Source organism: Amorphotheca resinae (genome assembly GCF_003019875.1).
Source record: "Amorphotheca resinae ATCC 22711 unplaced genomic scaffold M430scaffold_3, whole genome shotgun sequence".
Lineage (NCBI taxonomy): Eukaryota > Fungi > Ascomycota > Leotiomycetes > Helotiales > Amorphothecaceae > Amorphotheca > Amorphotheca resinae.
In genome coordinates, this window is record NW_020194473.1 from 1,543,060 (window position 1) to 1,557,748 (window position 14,689).

Below are 14,689 nucleotides of genomic sequence, written 5' to 3' on the forward strand. Positions count from 1 at the left end.
CTTGTTATATTAAACAACTTCTACTTTCAAAGGTACGCCATCTAAAGACGTGCTTTCTCTATTTCAGAAAATTTAAAATCCTTAGCCGTCGTCATAACCTGTTTATTCAAGACCCGTGGGCCCGCCTCTCCATCCTCCAAGCCATTTTTAGGCCCGCTGTCTTTCGTGCGCCACTGCCACAGGCGGCCGTACGCGTTTTTGTTATTGGGGTTTTCGATGATTGCTAGCACCTCGCGGCCAAGAATAGGGAGGAATTTGAAACCGTGCCCAGAGCCGCCTGAACAGATCATGAGGCCGGGATCTGAAGGCACCCGGTCGATCAGGAAGCTGTTGTCTAGACTATCGGTATACCAGCTATTCGGAAATTAGTCTCGAATGGCACTATCTAGCGTTCTGATGATGGTAGGTAATAGGTGATACGTACCAGTTTCTACAACCTGAGATCCCGAATGCTGTGAGTTCAGGCAGGTTCTCTTTGATGAATGCTTTCAATGTGTCGACCGCCTCCTTCGTAATCCGCGTCTCGGTCTCCGGGGTATACCTCGTCTTGGGCACGCTGAGTCGATGCCTCTGTCCGTCTCGCTCGATCGTCGCATAATTCGTGTATTTCTTCCCACGGAATCCGATCTTCATGATCCCAGTTTCGGTGCGCGGGAATCCCCCGATCCCGGAACCCTTGGACCATCCGCCCCACGCGTAAACGGGGAACTTCTCGCTGCTGAACCGCTCCCATAGATCGGGACGCTCATGCTGCGGTGGGAGTTGTATGTAGATGACGCTGCCAGCAGTGGTTTCCAGGAGCGGCGCCACGGGTGGAAACAAAGAGGGAGTCCAGCCTCCAGCTGTGCAGGGTTAAATGAGCAACGACAGAAATTGAGTAGGGAGTACCCGGAGCATCGCCTTAACTTACCGGCAAGGATTACAAGGTCGGCTTTATGTTCGAGCCCGTCTGCAGTCTTTATACCCACCGTACGCCCTCTCTCCTTGAGAAAGCAATCAACCCTGCCTACCTCATTCCCCAGCACAAACTTGACGCCGGCCTTGCGGGCGAGGTACAACGTCCATAGACACGCCTTGCTGGCCTCCACAAAGCCAGCAGTGGTATCAAGCACGCCGACTAGGTTCTGCCCGCGTTCTTTCCGCTTCAGCGCATCAAACTTCCGGTGCCAACCGTTTGCTTTCGCTCTCGCCTCGTCCCGGGGATCACCAATAATATACTGCGTGTCTCGCAGCCCATCGGCGGTCAGATTCGCAAGCGTCGACTTCTCGTGCTCCGACAGTTTCCCATCCGCACTGAGCCGCAGAAAACCGCAATTGTTCCAGATCTTGTCCCCTTGCTTCAAGCCTTTGGGCAACTTGTGCGTCGGCGTCGCGGCCAGCTCTCGATTCCACGCCTCCCAGATCGGCAGAGCCTCGAAAGCGAGGCGCTGGTACAGGACCTCCTCGCCGTAGCTCAGGCGCATGACCTTGTTGAGATCGGCGGAGGCGGCATCGGCGCCGTCCGTGGTTGAATAGGCATTTTGCTCATACGGTTGGTAATCGAAGACAGTAACGTTCTTGTATCCCGCGGCGGCGAGGTGTAGGGATCTGTTGGAATGTGCAGTTAGTAAGGCAGCATTGGGGGAGCCAGGAGAGAGAGGGTTCCTGACGTGGACAATCCAAACACACCAGCTCCGACAATAGCAATGCTCGAGTCTTTCGAGAGCGTAGTGGGAGGCATGATGGCCTTGGCGCAATTGTAATCCTCTTCGGGGCTTATAGCTGGGGTTCAAAAAGCCAAACCTCACTTTGCGGGTGGCATTGCGGGCAGGGCTCTCAGTTGGCCTGTTTTGTATTTATCTGATAACTCTGCTGGGGCTTACCCCAGGGTCCGAGCATTATGATTGAGTTGCGCGATCAACGGGCACGATGATGGGAGTCGAACATCCAGGCGGCGATAGTAATGTTCCGATAGTAGATAGGAGGCGGCTGTTTCGGACGATTGTCCGACGGCCATTCCCGAAGCGAAGGTAGAGCCGACTGGATTTTTGGTATGTCATGCAATAGTGTAATAAAAGGTAAACCATGTTGGCAAACCCCATCTTTCGAAAGCCGCATTGCAAAGAACAACTAATCGTCAGGCAACGGCCTGACGCGGCCATTTCTCGGGGCTCTATGAGACTTGGGAATGCCCTCACGGAACCACCAGAAAGAGGGGAGGTGACGCGGGACTATGCTGCGATACGCTGTGTTCAGTACGCATTGCATCCCGTGAAAAGACCAAGTTCAAAGACCCGTCTCTGCCTGTACGCTGTTACAGTAGACCCAGAATCAGCACAGCCGTATCTGTTTATCCGGAAAATAGTCAAGACTTGATTAAATAGTCATCCAATTCATTATGGCAGTCACCTCCATACCCAACCCTAAACGCCATGTCTACGCTACAACCAGACGCCTGAGGACGAAAAGCCAACCGATTCTTTGCGCCTGGATTTATATAAGTCAGTCTGTCATCACAGTGACTATCCTGCCCACGAAAGTCTACGTGGGATTTTCAAACATATTAGTGAAAGCCAAATGTCGGTGCTTGAATGCCCATCAACGACTGAAAGTGAAGTCCGGAAGGTCGTCAAACATTGATTCCAGGGCCCAATCATAATCTCTACGAAGTGGTGGCCACTGTGCAGCAGATGCCAGGGACTCTCCGAATTCCAGCGGATCCTCGGGGAGGAGTAACATCGAATCGTCCTCTTGAGGGCGCGACGTTCGCGTATTCATACCCGCAGAACTATCTGCCTGTTGCTGTATCGTCTGCAGAAACCTGCTGAAAGACGATTCCTCTTGGTGCATCACATGGGAATCCTTGGCGACGAACCATTTGAGCGTTGTGACGGACAGCATCTCAAACGCATCTCTGCATCCGGCAGCGCCAGGGAAGCGCTCCGCCAGAGCAGCGAGAACACTGCTGCACCGCTGTGTCGTGTCCATCAGATCTTGAAATGAAATCCGATTGAGGACTTCATCCGAGTGCCAGACACAGTACACCATGGTCAGCCCGGCAAGAATTAGTCGGTGAACCCAGGTCCACGGGGTCTCAATTCTCTGCTCGCGATATAGCATTTTAATACTGGTGATAATACTGCAGGACACCTCAAAGCAGATATTTAGCGATGACGGTGTTAGACATGGGACGAGTGGATTAGGTCGATATAGCAATAAAAGTGCACTGCTGTACATTGCGTCCCACCAGTGCTGAGAGGCAAATATGCTCTGAGGATGCGCTTTATCAAGTGGGGGTGTGTTGGCCTTCCATTGCTCTAGCCTGGGATGAATGTCTCTTATCCAGAGGTTGTAGTCTGGTAGTGGAAATGCCAGGCTTGCGCCTTTCATCTGCTGGTAACAGACTTGTTTGATTTCGGACTGTAGCTTGTAGAGCGCAGTGAGGTGGTTGGCGGCACGTTTATGATGGATATCGATCTCGTCGAACCCCGCCGGATTGCGTGGCTCTTGACGGTTCGTCACATTGAGCCAAGGATCGGGAAGGCCGGTATTGATACTTTGGTCGATGATGCCAAACGGCCTCCCAAGTGTTATAACAAGCGCTCTGTCGAAGTTGTAACTCGCCCAAAACAGCCGTCTTCTTTCGTCTTGTACTACTGGGTCGAATTTGGAGGCAGACCCTGCTTCCCAGTGCAAGCCCATCTCGATGCACAGTCTCAGAGCGGTCCCACTAAGCTGCCACAGGTTGCCTTTGGACGGACACAATGTCACGTACTGACACAATAACAAGATTGCACCAAGGGTCTGCAGATCACTCCTGGGGTAGACAAAAACTGCGTCAAGCGATCTCATAGCCGAGTTGAAACAACCTTCACTTTGCATCGGCCGACTATTCTCGTCTTTAGCAATCCCGCACAAGCCAGTCGCGAGGATCATATATGTTGTAAAGAGATCTTTCTCTACACTGATGCGTGTGCGTGAATCATGCACTTCCGAAAAGCCATTCTTGTATACATTGTCAACTGCCCGTTCAACCTGGTGACGTTCCAGGATAGCGAAATGCGGGGTTCGGTGCTGGTAGTAGACTTCAACGATGTGATCAGCCACGTGGCGAGGGGGCAAAGACGAAGTTATTCCTGGAGTAGTAGCAGAATGCTGGATCGGCTCATGCGCTCCGCTCGTGGGGGGAGGAGCGGGTTGCTCGCATCTGATCGCCCCCATTACCATCTTCGCGAAACTAAGCCCGCTGCTGGTTCCCATGAAACGTGGCTCGCTGGTGCTTTCTAGCGCCACCAACCCAATGGTCCTGACGAGATCTCTGGGATCGGAGTTCAGTTCCTGCCGGTCAGGATTTAGCATTCCGTCAGGACTCTCTCCCTGCTCGCTTGATTGCACCCCTATCCTTTGGCGAGGATACTCGCTCGGTGAGGCATCGTTGCTCCTCGGGCCTTCCCTTCTAAGCTCTTCTACTTCGGCCTTTAGCCGTTCAACCTGTTTCTCGAGGTTGGAGACATAGTTTCTCTGGACTTCGGACTGTTTGCCGGGAGAATAAGTCATACAAGGAACGCCGGCCGTATGACAGCTCGTGCACTTGGGAAGACGCAAGTCACACTGGCGAAGGGAAGCCCAGTGCGTCAGCAATCATACTTCCTGACAACCAAGAGCGAGATGGGTGCCCTACCTTCTGCTTGCGCCGACGACACCTCTGGCACGCGTTTGCGCTTCTGCTAAGTCTCGGCACCGAGGGAGCCACTTCGGCCATTGTTGATTGTTGACAATTGTCTACTTGCATGCTTCGCAAAAGGCACCGACGGAGTCGGATCGGAAGGACAATGTAGAGTGGATAAATACGGGTTGGGAAAAAGTCGACCGTTGGTTGATTGCTCTGAAATACCGCTACTGCTATCAAGGCTCGGCTATCTATCAGCACCGGCAAGGGGGGAGAAGTGGGGGAGTGGAGAGCGAATTTCCTAGTCCTATTGCGGTTAGCACTTTCGGGATCGGGTACCTTATTATCACCCGGGATCCTTGTCACGTTTAAGCTTATCACGGCCGACGCGTTTCAACCGCTTTCGCACTTCTCCGATGACCAGAACGCCGACGGAAGATTCTCCGCTTGCATTGAGAGCACCGCAATCAACTTCGGGAGCACCGCAATCGACTTTGTATCGGCCTGTGGAGATGGATAGTGGCCCCGCTGCGTTCCTCTCCCGGAACAATAGGGCCATGGATCGAGCCACAGAAGGACGCATATATCCACATCTTTGTCATCTATAACGTTGACGTGCAGCCACTCTTTCCACTGCCTATAAGCCGCATTGCACGTCTGTCAACTTCTCCAACCTTCAGGTACTTGCATCATCCATTCTCTTCGACAAATGCCTTCTCGTCTTCCAAAGATCGACATCTTCATCGATGTGAGCACTCTTCCCGCCCCTCCCTGATGCTCGTCTCTAACGTTTATATTAATGGTAGCGCGGTGGTACCTTCACGGACTGCATTGGTATCCCTGAACGAGAGAGCGGCGACGAGATCGTCGTCAAGCTTCTGTCGGTTGACCCGTCAAATTATGAAGATGCTCCGACTGAAGGCATTCGGCGGATCCTTGAGATCTTCACAGGGACGCCAATTCCCCGGAAGGGGAGACTTGATACCTCTCGGATTGGAATAATCCGCATGGGAACGTAAGTCTGGAGCACCTCGGTGCTTTTTTTCCTTTTCGCTGGACTTTTCTCAGACTGAGTGCTCTAGGACCGTTGCTACAAACGCCCTACTTGAGAGAAAAGGCGAACCTTCCGCACTCTTGATTACACAAGGATTCAAGGATCTTCTTGCAATTGGCTACCAGGCAAGACCGAAGTTATTCGACCTTGCCATTTCTAAACCGGATGTTCTTTACTCCGAGGTGGTGGAAGTCGAGGAACGTGTCACGATGGAAGATTCAACTAAGGACCCGTTGCCAGCGGGTTCCTTTGACGTAGCTTCAGATCCTGCTCTGAGAGTAGGCAAAAGTGGAGATGTGGTCCGCATACTCACGCCCCTCAATGTTGAGAAGACTGCGCAGTCGCTGAAGGAGCTCTATGCCAAAGGTTACCGTAGCATTTGCATCTGCCTTGCGCACAGTTACAGTTTCCCAGACCACGAAGAAGCTGTCAGAGACCTTGCCGCAAAGGAAGGCTTCACAAGTATATCTGTGTCATCGACACTGATTCCCATGATCAAACTCGTGTCACGTGGTATGAGCGCCACCGCCGATGCCTACCTCACTCCAGAGATCAAGAAGTACATCCAGGGCTTCAGAAAAGGATTTGCAGACGACTTGCAGAAGACAAGATGCGAGCTCATGCAGAGTGATGGCGGTCTAAGCAGCATTGATCGGTAAGAACTCAATTGGGCGTGTTAATCTCTAATGGGGGCTAAACTTACTGCACAGGTTCTCTGGACTGCGGGCAATCCTGTCTGGACCGGCTGGGGGGGTTGTCGGCTATGCCAGAACTAGTTATCACGACGATGATGGTGTCCCGGTGATTGGATTTGACATGGTGAGTAAGGCGGTTCATCATATAAAATCCTGCTAACCCAAGCTCCTTATCAGGGCGGAACATCAACAGACGTCAGTCGCTACGGTGGCGCTTTCGAACATGTGTTTGAAACCACCACTGCTGGCGTCACTATTCAATCTCCTCAGCTAGACATCAATACGTAAGTCACATCACTACTTGCCCTCTGATATATATGCTCACTATATTCTGTTGTGAAGCGTTGCTGCAGGCGGTGGTAGCATCCTTGCTTTCAAAAATGGCCTGTTCGCCGTGGGACCCGAAAGCGCAGGCGCTCATCCCGGCCCTGCATGCTACCGAAAAGGGGGCCCATTGACAGTAACAGATGCTAACCTCTTCCTCCATCGACTTCTACCCGAATACTTCCCTTCGATCTTCGGTCCCACTGAAGATCTTCCCCTGGACTATGAGGTTACTAAAAAGAAATTCATTGCCCTAACACAACAAATCAATGACGAGACCGGAGGTAACATGACTCCTGAAGAAGTGGCTCTCGGGTTCCTGGGCGTGGCAAATGAGGCCATGTGCCGTCCTATTAGGGCCTTGACTGAAGCAAAGGGATTTGATGTTTCCGCTCATAGACTGGCGGTGTTTGGGGGAGCAGGTGGACAGCACGCATGCTCAATTGCTGACAAACTAGGTATCCATACTGTTGTCATGCATAGATACTCTAGTATTCTATCGGCATATGGTATGGCATTAGCCAGTTTAGTTCAAGAAGTCCAGGAGCCAGCATCACTCATCCTATGTCCGGAAACAACGAGTGAAGTATCAGCCAGGTTTCAGAAACTTCAAAGCCGAGCTGCGGAAGAGCTTTTCAACCAAGGTGTTTCCCGGGATCAAGACATTGAGATGCAACTCTTCCTCAATCTCCGTTATGACGGAAGCGACACACAGATGATGATTCGCCAGCCAGAGGACGGCGATTTCAAGACTGCTTTTGAAACCAAACACAAACGAGAATTCACATTCCTCTTTCCCAACAAGAATATTCATATCGACGACATTCGAGTGCGTGCCGTGGCTAGGGAAAATGAGCGACAGATGGGAAACATTTTTGAGGACTTGGCAAATCAGCAAGAGGTTCCTCTACAAAGCTCCAACGAGCTCGTGAAGACATATTTCAGTGATGGTGGATGGCGGGATACCCAAGTTTTCAAGCTGTCAGACCTTACACCTGGAAACCATGTTCGTGGCCCGGCAATAATCATCGACAAGACTCAGACTATTGTTGTTACACCGACATCATCAGCAAGAGTGCTTGAGCACCACGTCATCCTCCAAGTAGGGGTGGAGAGGAGCCTGAAGACTGCCCTCACGACAACCCCTACCATACCGGATCCAATTCAGCTTTCTATCTTCAGCCATCGGTTTATGTCAATTGCTGAGCAGATGGGAAACACGCTACAGAAGACGGCAGTGAGTATTAATATCAAGGAAAGACTTGACTTTTCTTGTGCTATCTTTGGCCCGGATGGTGGTTTAGTAGCCAATGCACCTCACATCCCTGTTCACCTTGGAAGCATGCAGTACGCGGTCAAGTATCAGCATGACAAGCATGGGGCGACACTCAAACCGGGTGATGTTCTTGTGTCCAATCATCCTATTGCTGGTGGTACCCATCTTCCCGATATCACAGTGATCACTCCCGTCTTCAGTCCGAAGGGGGAAATCATATTCTACACAGCATCAAGGGGACATCATCGAGACATTGGTGGCTTCGGCGGCATTTCTGGAAACGCAAACGCGACTGAAATTTGGCAAGAGGGCGCATCTATCATTTCCTTCAAGCTCGTATCCAACGGAGTAATGGATGAGGAGGGCATCACCAAGATCTTAGTCGAGGAGCCGGCACAATACCCTGACTGCGTAGGCAGCATGAACATCAAAGATAATCTTTCAGATCTGAAAGCACAAGTAGCTGCTAACGCCAAAGGTGCCCTGCTTATCGAGGATCTGTTCGAGTATTATGGACAGGAGGTTGTACAGGTGAGTGACAACATCAATTAACAAATTTTCTGGCTACTGAATCTAACGACAACTTCCCACAGTACTATATGCATGCTATCCGGAAAACGGCTGAGATGGCCGTTCGCAACTTCCTGAAGCAGACAGCCAAATCGGCACCGGGAAGGACTCTCAAAGCAGTGGATTACTTGGACAACGGAACCCCTATTCAAGTTGAGATCAGCATTCACGAAGATGGCAGTGCAGACTTTGACTTTACTGGCACCGGTCCAGAAAATTTGACGAACCTCAACGCCCCCAAGAGCGTCTGCCTCTCGGCCATCATCTACTGTCTTCGCTGCCTCATCAATGACGATATCCCTCTCAACCAAGGTTGTCTAGCCTCAATTCGCGTTATCAATCCGGAAGGTACTATACTAAACCCCTCAACCGATGCCGCCGTCTACGCAGGCAACACCCAGACCAGCCAACGTGTTGTCGACGTGATTCTGCGTGCTTTCGGGGCCTGCGCCGCAAGTCAAGGGTGCATGAACAGTATGAGCTTCTTTGGCGGCCGTGATGCCACACCCGGGAAGGGCTACAGCTTTGCCTATGGCGAAACAGTCTGCGGCGGTGCGGGTGCAGGGCCGACCTGGGACGGTGCCAGCGCGGTCCATTCCCACATGACCAACACTCGCATTTCGGACCTCGAGATCCTCGAGAAGCGCTATCCCATCATCTTGCGCGAGTTCACGCTGCGCCAGGGATCAGGCGGGCGTGGTCTGCACCCCGGAGGGCTGGGGGTAACCCGTGTGGTGGAAGCCAGAGAGCCCATGACCTTCTCCATGATCTCGGAGCGCAGAGTGACGAGGCCATATGGGCTCAATGGTGGCTTTGATGGCCAAGTTGGTCAAAATCTCGTCAGACGGGCTGGCGCGGAGGGGAAGGGTGGACGAGTGCTCAGTTTGGGGCCCAGGGGAGTGGTTAAGATGCAGAAAGGTGATCAGTTTATTGTTCACACACCAGGTGGAGGGGGTTGGGGCACGCCTGTCTAGATGGATCGTGGACGGGCTTGTAGGTTATAGAAGGGCCTCTTTGTAACACTTCGCGAGGTATTAGTTTCACCAGATAGAGAACTATAGAGTTAGTCTGTAGTCGTCGTCGACGAGCTTCAGCAGTAAATAATAGCAATGGGTGCTTATAGCACCGCTTCCCAGTGAACTCATACGCATAGTGATAATATAATTGCGAGCTCCCTTGTCGGCCCTCGTCAGACGGTTGCAGTATTCAATTCTCCACCTCCCTTGCCACCATTGGTAGAGCGAATGATACCTTCATCAATATCAATCTATCTATCTGCATTTCCGTGCTTTAGGAATAGATAAGTAGGCCGATAGGAGTGGGTCCCGGGGTGCGGTCCCGGAGCAAAATGGGTATAAGTAGGAGGAGGATTCCCCTCTCCCCGTGTGTTCAGCTTTAACAAAGACAAAGACACCAATTTCCAGGCTAAGCATACAGCCACATTACCTTAGGAGGCTTCTTCTATCTTTCCCTACCTTACCTATCCATCTGCCCTCCTGTTAGTATTCTATTAGAATTATTCTTACAGGAGTTCATCCTTATCCAAATCCATCATGCCACAAAAGCTCAAGCTTGCCGTCGCCCAATGCCACACCCAGTCTTCAACCAGCGAAACACTCGCCGCGCTTGCCACAACCGTGACTAACGCTGCAAAGGCAGGCGTCCATCTGATCCTCTTTCCGGAAGCTTATTTTGGAGGGTAATTAAATGGCTGGCTATCCTGAAATCTGGCAAGAAAGTTACTGACGGGAAATATTATCAAAGATACCCGCGAACGTGCGCGTTTGGCGCAGCAGTGGGGAGGCGCTCTCCAGAAGGCCGGGAACAATTCCTGCAGTATTTCCACGGCGCTGTGGATCTGGGAGATACGCCTGCCGGAGCGGGAGATGACTGGGTGCAGAAGAAGCTTCCCGTTGCGAAGGGCAGTAAGTATAGAGGCGATGGAACGAGAGAAGCACTCGAAGAAATAGCCAGGAAGACGGGGGTCTTCGTGGTGACAGGGATCGTGGAACGAGCGGGTGGGAGCTTGTACTGCTCGGTGGTCTATGTTTGTCCGAGGGAGGGCATGGTTGGTAAGAGAAGGAAGGTCATGCCAACGGGCAGTGAGCGATTGATATGGGCCCAGGGATCTCCGGCAACACTGAAAGCTATCAGCACCACAATCGCGGGCGTGAAGCTCACTCTTGCCGCTGCAATATGCTGGGAGAACTTCATGCCCCTCCTCAAGATGAGCCTCTACTCACAGAATGTCAATCTGTACCTGGCGCCCACGGCTGATGGTAGGGATATTTGGCCAGCACTCATGCGAACCATCGCCCATGAAGGACGCTGCTTTGTCCTCAGCGCAAACCAGTGTCTGCGGCGCAAGCATTTACCATCGTGGGTGCGGGGCGAGTCTAGCACGACGACGGCAGATGATGAAGAGTTTGTGAGCCAAGGAGGCTCATGCATTATCAACCCCATGGGCGATATACTGGCGGGGCCCTTGAAGGGTGTGGAAGATGGCATTCTCATGGCCGAGTTGGACTTTGAGGATTGTGAGAGGGGCCGATTTGACCTTGATCTAGCAGGGAGCTATTCACGGAACGATGCATTTAAGATGACGGTGGAAGGTTTGGATATAAGCCCGCCGCCATGAACATGGTACGGGTTTTCAATAATTCGTGTTCCTGGGGTTTTGAGGGGGAGATGAATTGATGTAGATATGAGTGAGGCTGTAGGAATCTGGGGAGTCCAAGTGTGGATCCACGATTTCAGGGGCTTCGGTTAGTTAGGGGGGTGGGGGCTCCAGTATATACAGCCTCCCTTTTTAGAGTCCTCTATAAGCCAAACATGCTTGCTTATCCTTTTCTCATAGCCAAAGTAGGAGTACCCTCGTCTGACTTCGGCGATACCCCAATGAGTTTGCCTGTTCATTCGGAGTGATTGCACAGCTTCTGCCGAACCTTTTCCTCAGATATATCCACGTTCCTTATGGGCGCAGCGAGCCTTGATGTCTCGCATTGACGAACTGCTCAAAACGGGTGGCAGAAGATTGATGCTCACCTCAGTCGTGATCGGACTTATCAATAGGAAATTGTGACCCATCGCCCTTTTTTGGTGCTGGAGTTTTCGGGCATGATGTCCGTGGTGAGGCTGGGAGCTATGTTCTACTCTTCACAGTTGTCAAAGGGACCGAAAGGGGTTCGGCTGCTCGAGCATTATATTCTGTCGTAGTTATGAGCCACTCATCCGCATCCTCTGCCCCAAAGATTTGATAGACTTAAACAGCCAGACGGCAAAGAGCGATCCACATATTGGTCCGACCCGATAAATCTAATGTTCGTGCGGAAAGTCGCGAGTTGCGATGGCGGGAGCGAGAGTGTCAAAGAACAGCCGGTCCCTAAATATTAGCACTATTGCTTTGCATCTGGAATGAATCGAAGCTAACCAATGAGTTGCGCAACGAAGAAAGAGGGTCCGATGCGAATGGGTGCTAAGATTATACCATCGTTCTTACCCGCTGCCAGCATAAAGATAGTGAAGACTAACAATAGACTCGTTAACAGCATCTCGGGAATAATACCTTGTGCATAGCTAATATGGGGATAAAGAGCTATTCCACCTTTGAGACGACCGAGGAAGAGACCTTTCGCTATGTAGGCTGCAATGACGGCTCCAATTCTTTATGTAGACTAGAACAAGAATGACCAGGACAATCTGATAACATTGCAAATGTAGGAATCTCGAGATCGTAAGCATTAGGGCATGTGAACAGTGACAGAGCCAGTCTAAGGACAATGAAGGGAACTGTAGGAGTTGGGGATGGCGACGCTGAAAAAGACAGGAAGGGGTATCATTCATGTTCGAGAAGTAATCGCTGTCCCAAACACTCCCTATTGAATGAGCCTAAGCAATCCATCCGGCATTGCCTATCCCATACAGACAATTTGCTCGTCCAGAGGAGGGCATTCAGATTATAAGACCGAGTCTCGAACCAGAGTCCAGGTCGTCATGCCTCTCTGTGCGATCCGGATTCAGACTGGAACCAGACTTGAATAAGCTTCTTGTCTATGAGAAACAACATAAAGAACTCACAGAACATGTACTAACTGAAATTGTTCTAATGATTGAAACTATGGCTTGTAACTTCATCAGTAGTGGTGGATAGTGATGGCTTTGACATCCAGGAACCAAAACCAAAGTTGTCTTTCTACCGCTGGCCTCAAGTTGCGTCGAAGTCTGAGGGCCAAGTACGAGGCAAAGATGCGTAATTCACCTCGTTCTGTAACGAGTCCTGCTGAGATTTGGTCTGCAACTTGTTGGAACTGGAAGGGCGGCAGCGCCGTGGTCACGTGGGCGAAGCCAGGAACGATCAAGAGAAGCATCGCCTGATGCTTTGTTTTCGGGCGTTCTTTTCTCCTTACTCACACAATGATACCGGTATTATTACAACTCCCAGGCCCTTGAACGCCTTTTCCATGCTTCAGTCATCGATAGAAACGTTAATACAGTAGAGCCTGTCAGTCCAGCTTAGCCCATTCCTACAAACTTGAACCAATTCGGTCGGCAGTCCTCTTTTAGCAACCAAGACTCTCCATCTGTAAACCTCCCAGTCACACAACCTTTGCATTTTGGAGAGTTCGGGCAGTTGAAATACGGGATGTGCTGGTAACCGATATCACGGAACCTGTCCATTAAGTTAGTATCTAATTGTACCTGCATCTCAGAAGATGGAGAGGGCTTACCAATGGATCTTGCTCGCATCCTCGAACAAGCCCAACGCGATACTATGAACTGGCGCGTCACCCCATCGCTCATAAAAGAATCCACCGGCACGATCCAAATGATTGAAATAATCCTCATACGCTTGACTCCGCCAGAAATTCATATCCGCTATCTCGAAATTGCTCCAGAAATGGCAGGTGCTATATCCGTTGGCCTTCAAATTATGTTCCGGCCTCCTGTCGCTGTCCGTCAACCAGTTCATCGCGTTGTTCTCGTGGAGATATTCCGAGTGTTGCGCTATAAATTTCATGGTCTCGGGCCAAAGTTGTGGGATGGATTGCGGTGCATCATAAAGATTGATGGTGAAGCCGTAGGTCTTGTTATGGTCGGCCATGTACCGGAAGACATCGTAGTCGACGTCGCAGAAGAAATGCACCTTCGGCTCAACGCGCCAGTAATACTGCATGTGCTCGAGTGCCGGGTGTTTGTAGAAGAGGCCGCTGTTCCATCGGCACATTTGGTGGTAGGATTTCATGCTGCCGTATTGAATGTCGTTTTCTTGGAGGATCTTGGCCGATTCTTCGAAAAGCTCCATATCGATCCACGAGGGGATCGCCCAGTGTTCCTTAGGTATTAACTCTAGGGACAGTGTTAGCTGTGGCACGACGTTGATGTACGCGTAACCTCACCATATCTGCATTCCGCCTTTGTCTGTGCCTGTGTTCGGCGCTTGAACTCTTCGGTAAAAGGGACGTCGTTGAAGAAAGTCCATGGATAGTTGAATTTCGAATTCCAGGTTCGCTCGAGATCTTGCATTGCTTGGACGATGCCGTCGATTTCCTCGTTTCGAACCAATGATAAAAGGGTAGCGTTGATTCGCGCCGTCCCCTCAGGACCAGGCGCGTATCCCTCTTCCACTCTGTGCAAAATCCCTTCAGGTTCGCCCGTGGCTTCACATTGTGTCAGGAGACCTCTGCGCAGGGAGAGGAGGGAGCTTACGGTCTAGATTTGGATCTCTGTCCATGTGCTCCAGCGTATCCCCAGGACCCTTTGGATACCTGGTCCGTCCAAAGACCTGGTAGAAGAAGAAGATCCATAGGCCTAAAGCCAACAGGCCCAGCACTCGGATTGGTCGTGCTATGGCCATGTTGGAATGGATGTGGTGTTGTGTGCTCTCTTCAAAAAAAAGAGAGAAATGGGCCTGAAGCCTGGCCTCTGTATTGTTGCTCCTGAATGCTCGGCACTAGCCACGATGTCTCAACCTCAGGCAGAAACGATTGGTGAACGACAATGCAATTGTCAGCTGTCAACCTTGCTATGTGACGAATACATGGGGCCACCCAAGTGTAGTATTGATGAAAAGTTGTAATTTATACACCAGAGAGAGCCCCCCATTCAGATGCCAACAGACGGAG

The 14,689-nt window shown here is 51.1% G+C and overlaps 5 protein-coding genes across 5 annotated transcripts; 2 read left to right on the forward strand and 3 right to left on the reverse strand.

Annotated features, from left to right (window-relative positions):
* Positions 1-41: 41 nt before the first annotated feature.
* Positions 42-1,720, reverse strand: M430DRAFT_97215 (hypothetical protein; the record flags this gene model as incomplete). Its single annotated transcript, XM_024870016.1, has 4 exons — positions 42-354; positions 425-842; positions 911-1,587; positions 1,650-1,720. 4 exons carry the CDS (start codon positions 1,718-1,720, stop codon positions 42-44), a joined length of 1,479 nt encoding a protein of 492 aa, XP_024723252.1.
* Positions 1,721-2,333: 613 nt separating this feature from the next.
* M430DRAFT_57020 (hypothetical protein) lies at positions 2,334-4,741 on the reverse strand (the record flags this gene model as incomplete). The annotated part of the gene is made up of 2 exons (XM_024868651.1): positions 2,334-4,590; positions 4,661-4,741. The coding sequence occupies 2 exons, from the start codon at positions 4,739-4,741 to the stop codon at positions 2,578-2,580; spliced, it is 2,094 nt and encodes a 697-aa protein (XP_024723253.1). The 3' UTR covers positions 2,334-2,577.
* A 616-nt stretch (positions 4,742-5,357) lies between these two features.
* On the forward strand, positions 5,358-9,541 carry M430DRAFT_48798 (hypothetical protein; the record flags this gene model as incomplete). The annotated part of the gene is made up of 7 exons (XM_024868018.1): positions 5,358-5,396; positions 5,455-5,663; positions 5,731-6,357; positions 6,413-6,521; positions 6,575-6,681; positions 6,740-8,528; positions 8,591-9,541. 7 exons carry the CDS (start codon positions 5,358-5,360, stop codon positions 9,539-9,541), a joined length of 3,831 nt encoding a protein of 1,276 aa, XP_024723254.1.
* Positions 9,542-10,120: 579 nt separating this feature from the next.
* Positions 10,121-11,501, forward strand: M430DRAFT_273783 (hypothetical protein; the record flags this gene model as incomplete). Its single annotated transcript, XM_024865595.1, has 2 exons — positions 10,121-10,266; positions 10,332-11,501. 2 exons carry the CDS (start codon positions 10,121-10,123, stop codon positions 11,203-11,205), a joined length of 1,020 nt encoding a protein of 339 aa, XP_024723255.1. The 3' UTR covers positions 11,206-11,501.
* A 1,578-nt stretch (positions 11,502-13,079) lies between these two features.
* On the reverse strand, positions 13,080-14,675 carry M430DRAFT_135918 (glycosyltransferase family 15 protein; the record flags this gene model as incomplete). Its single annotated transcript, XM_024862431.1, has 4 exons — positions 14,274-14,675; positions 13,964-14,224; positions 13,295-13,913; positions 13,080-13,236 (listed from the first exon to the last, which is right to left on the reverse strand). Exons 1-4 carry the CDS (start codon positions 14,419-14,421, stop codon positions 13,080-13,082), a joined length of 1,185 nt encoding a protein of 394 aa, XP_024723256.1. The 5' UTR covers positions 14,422-14,675.
* Positions 14,676-14,689: the final 14 nt, after the last annotated feature.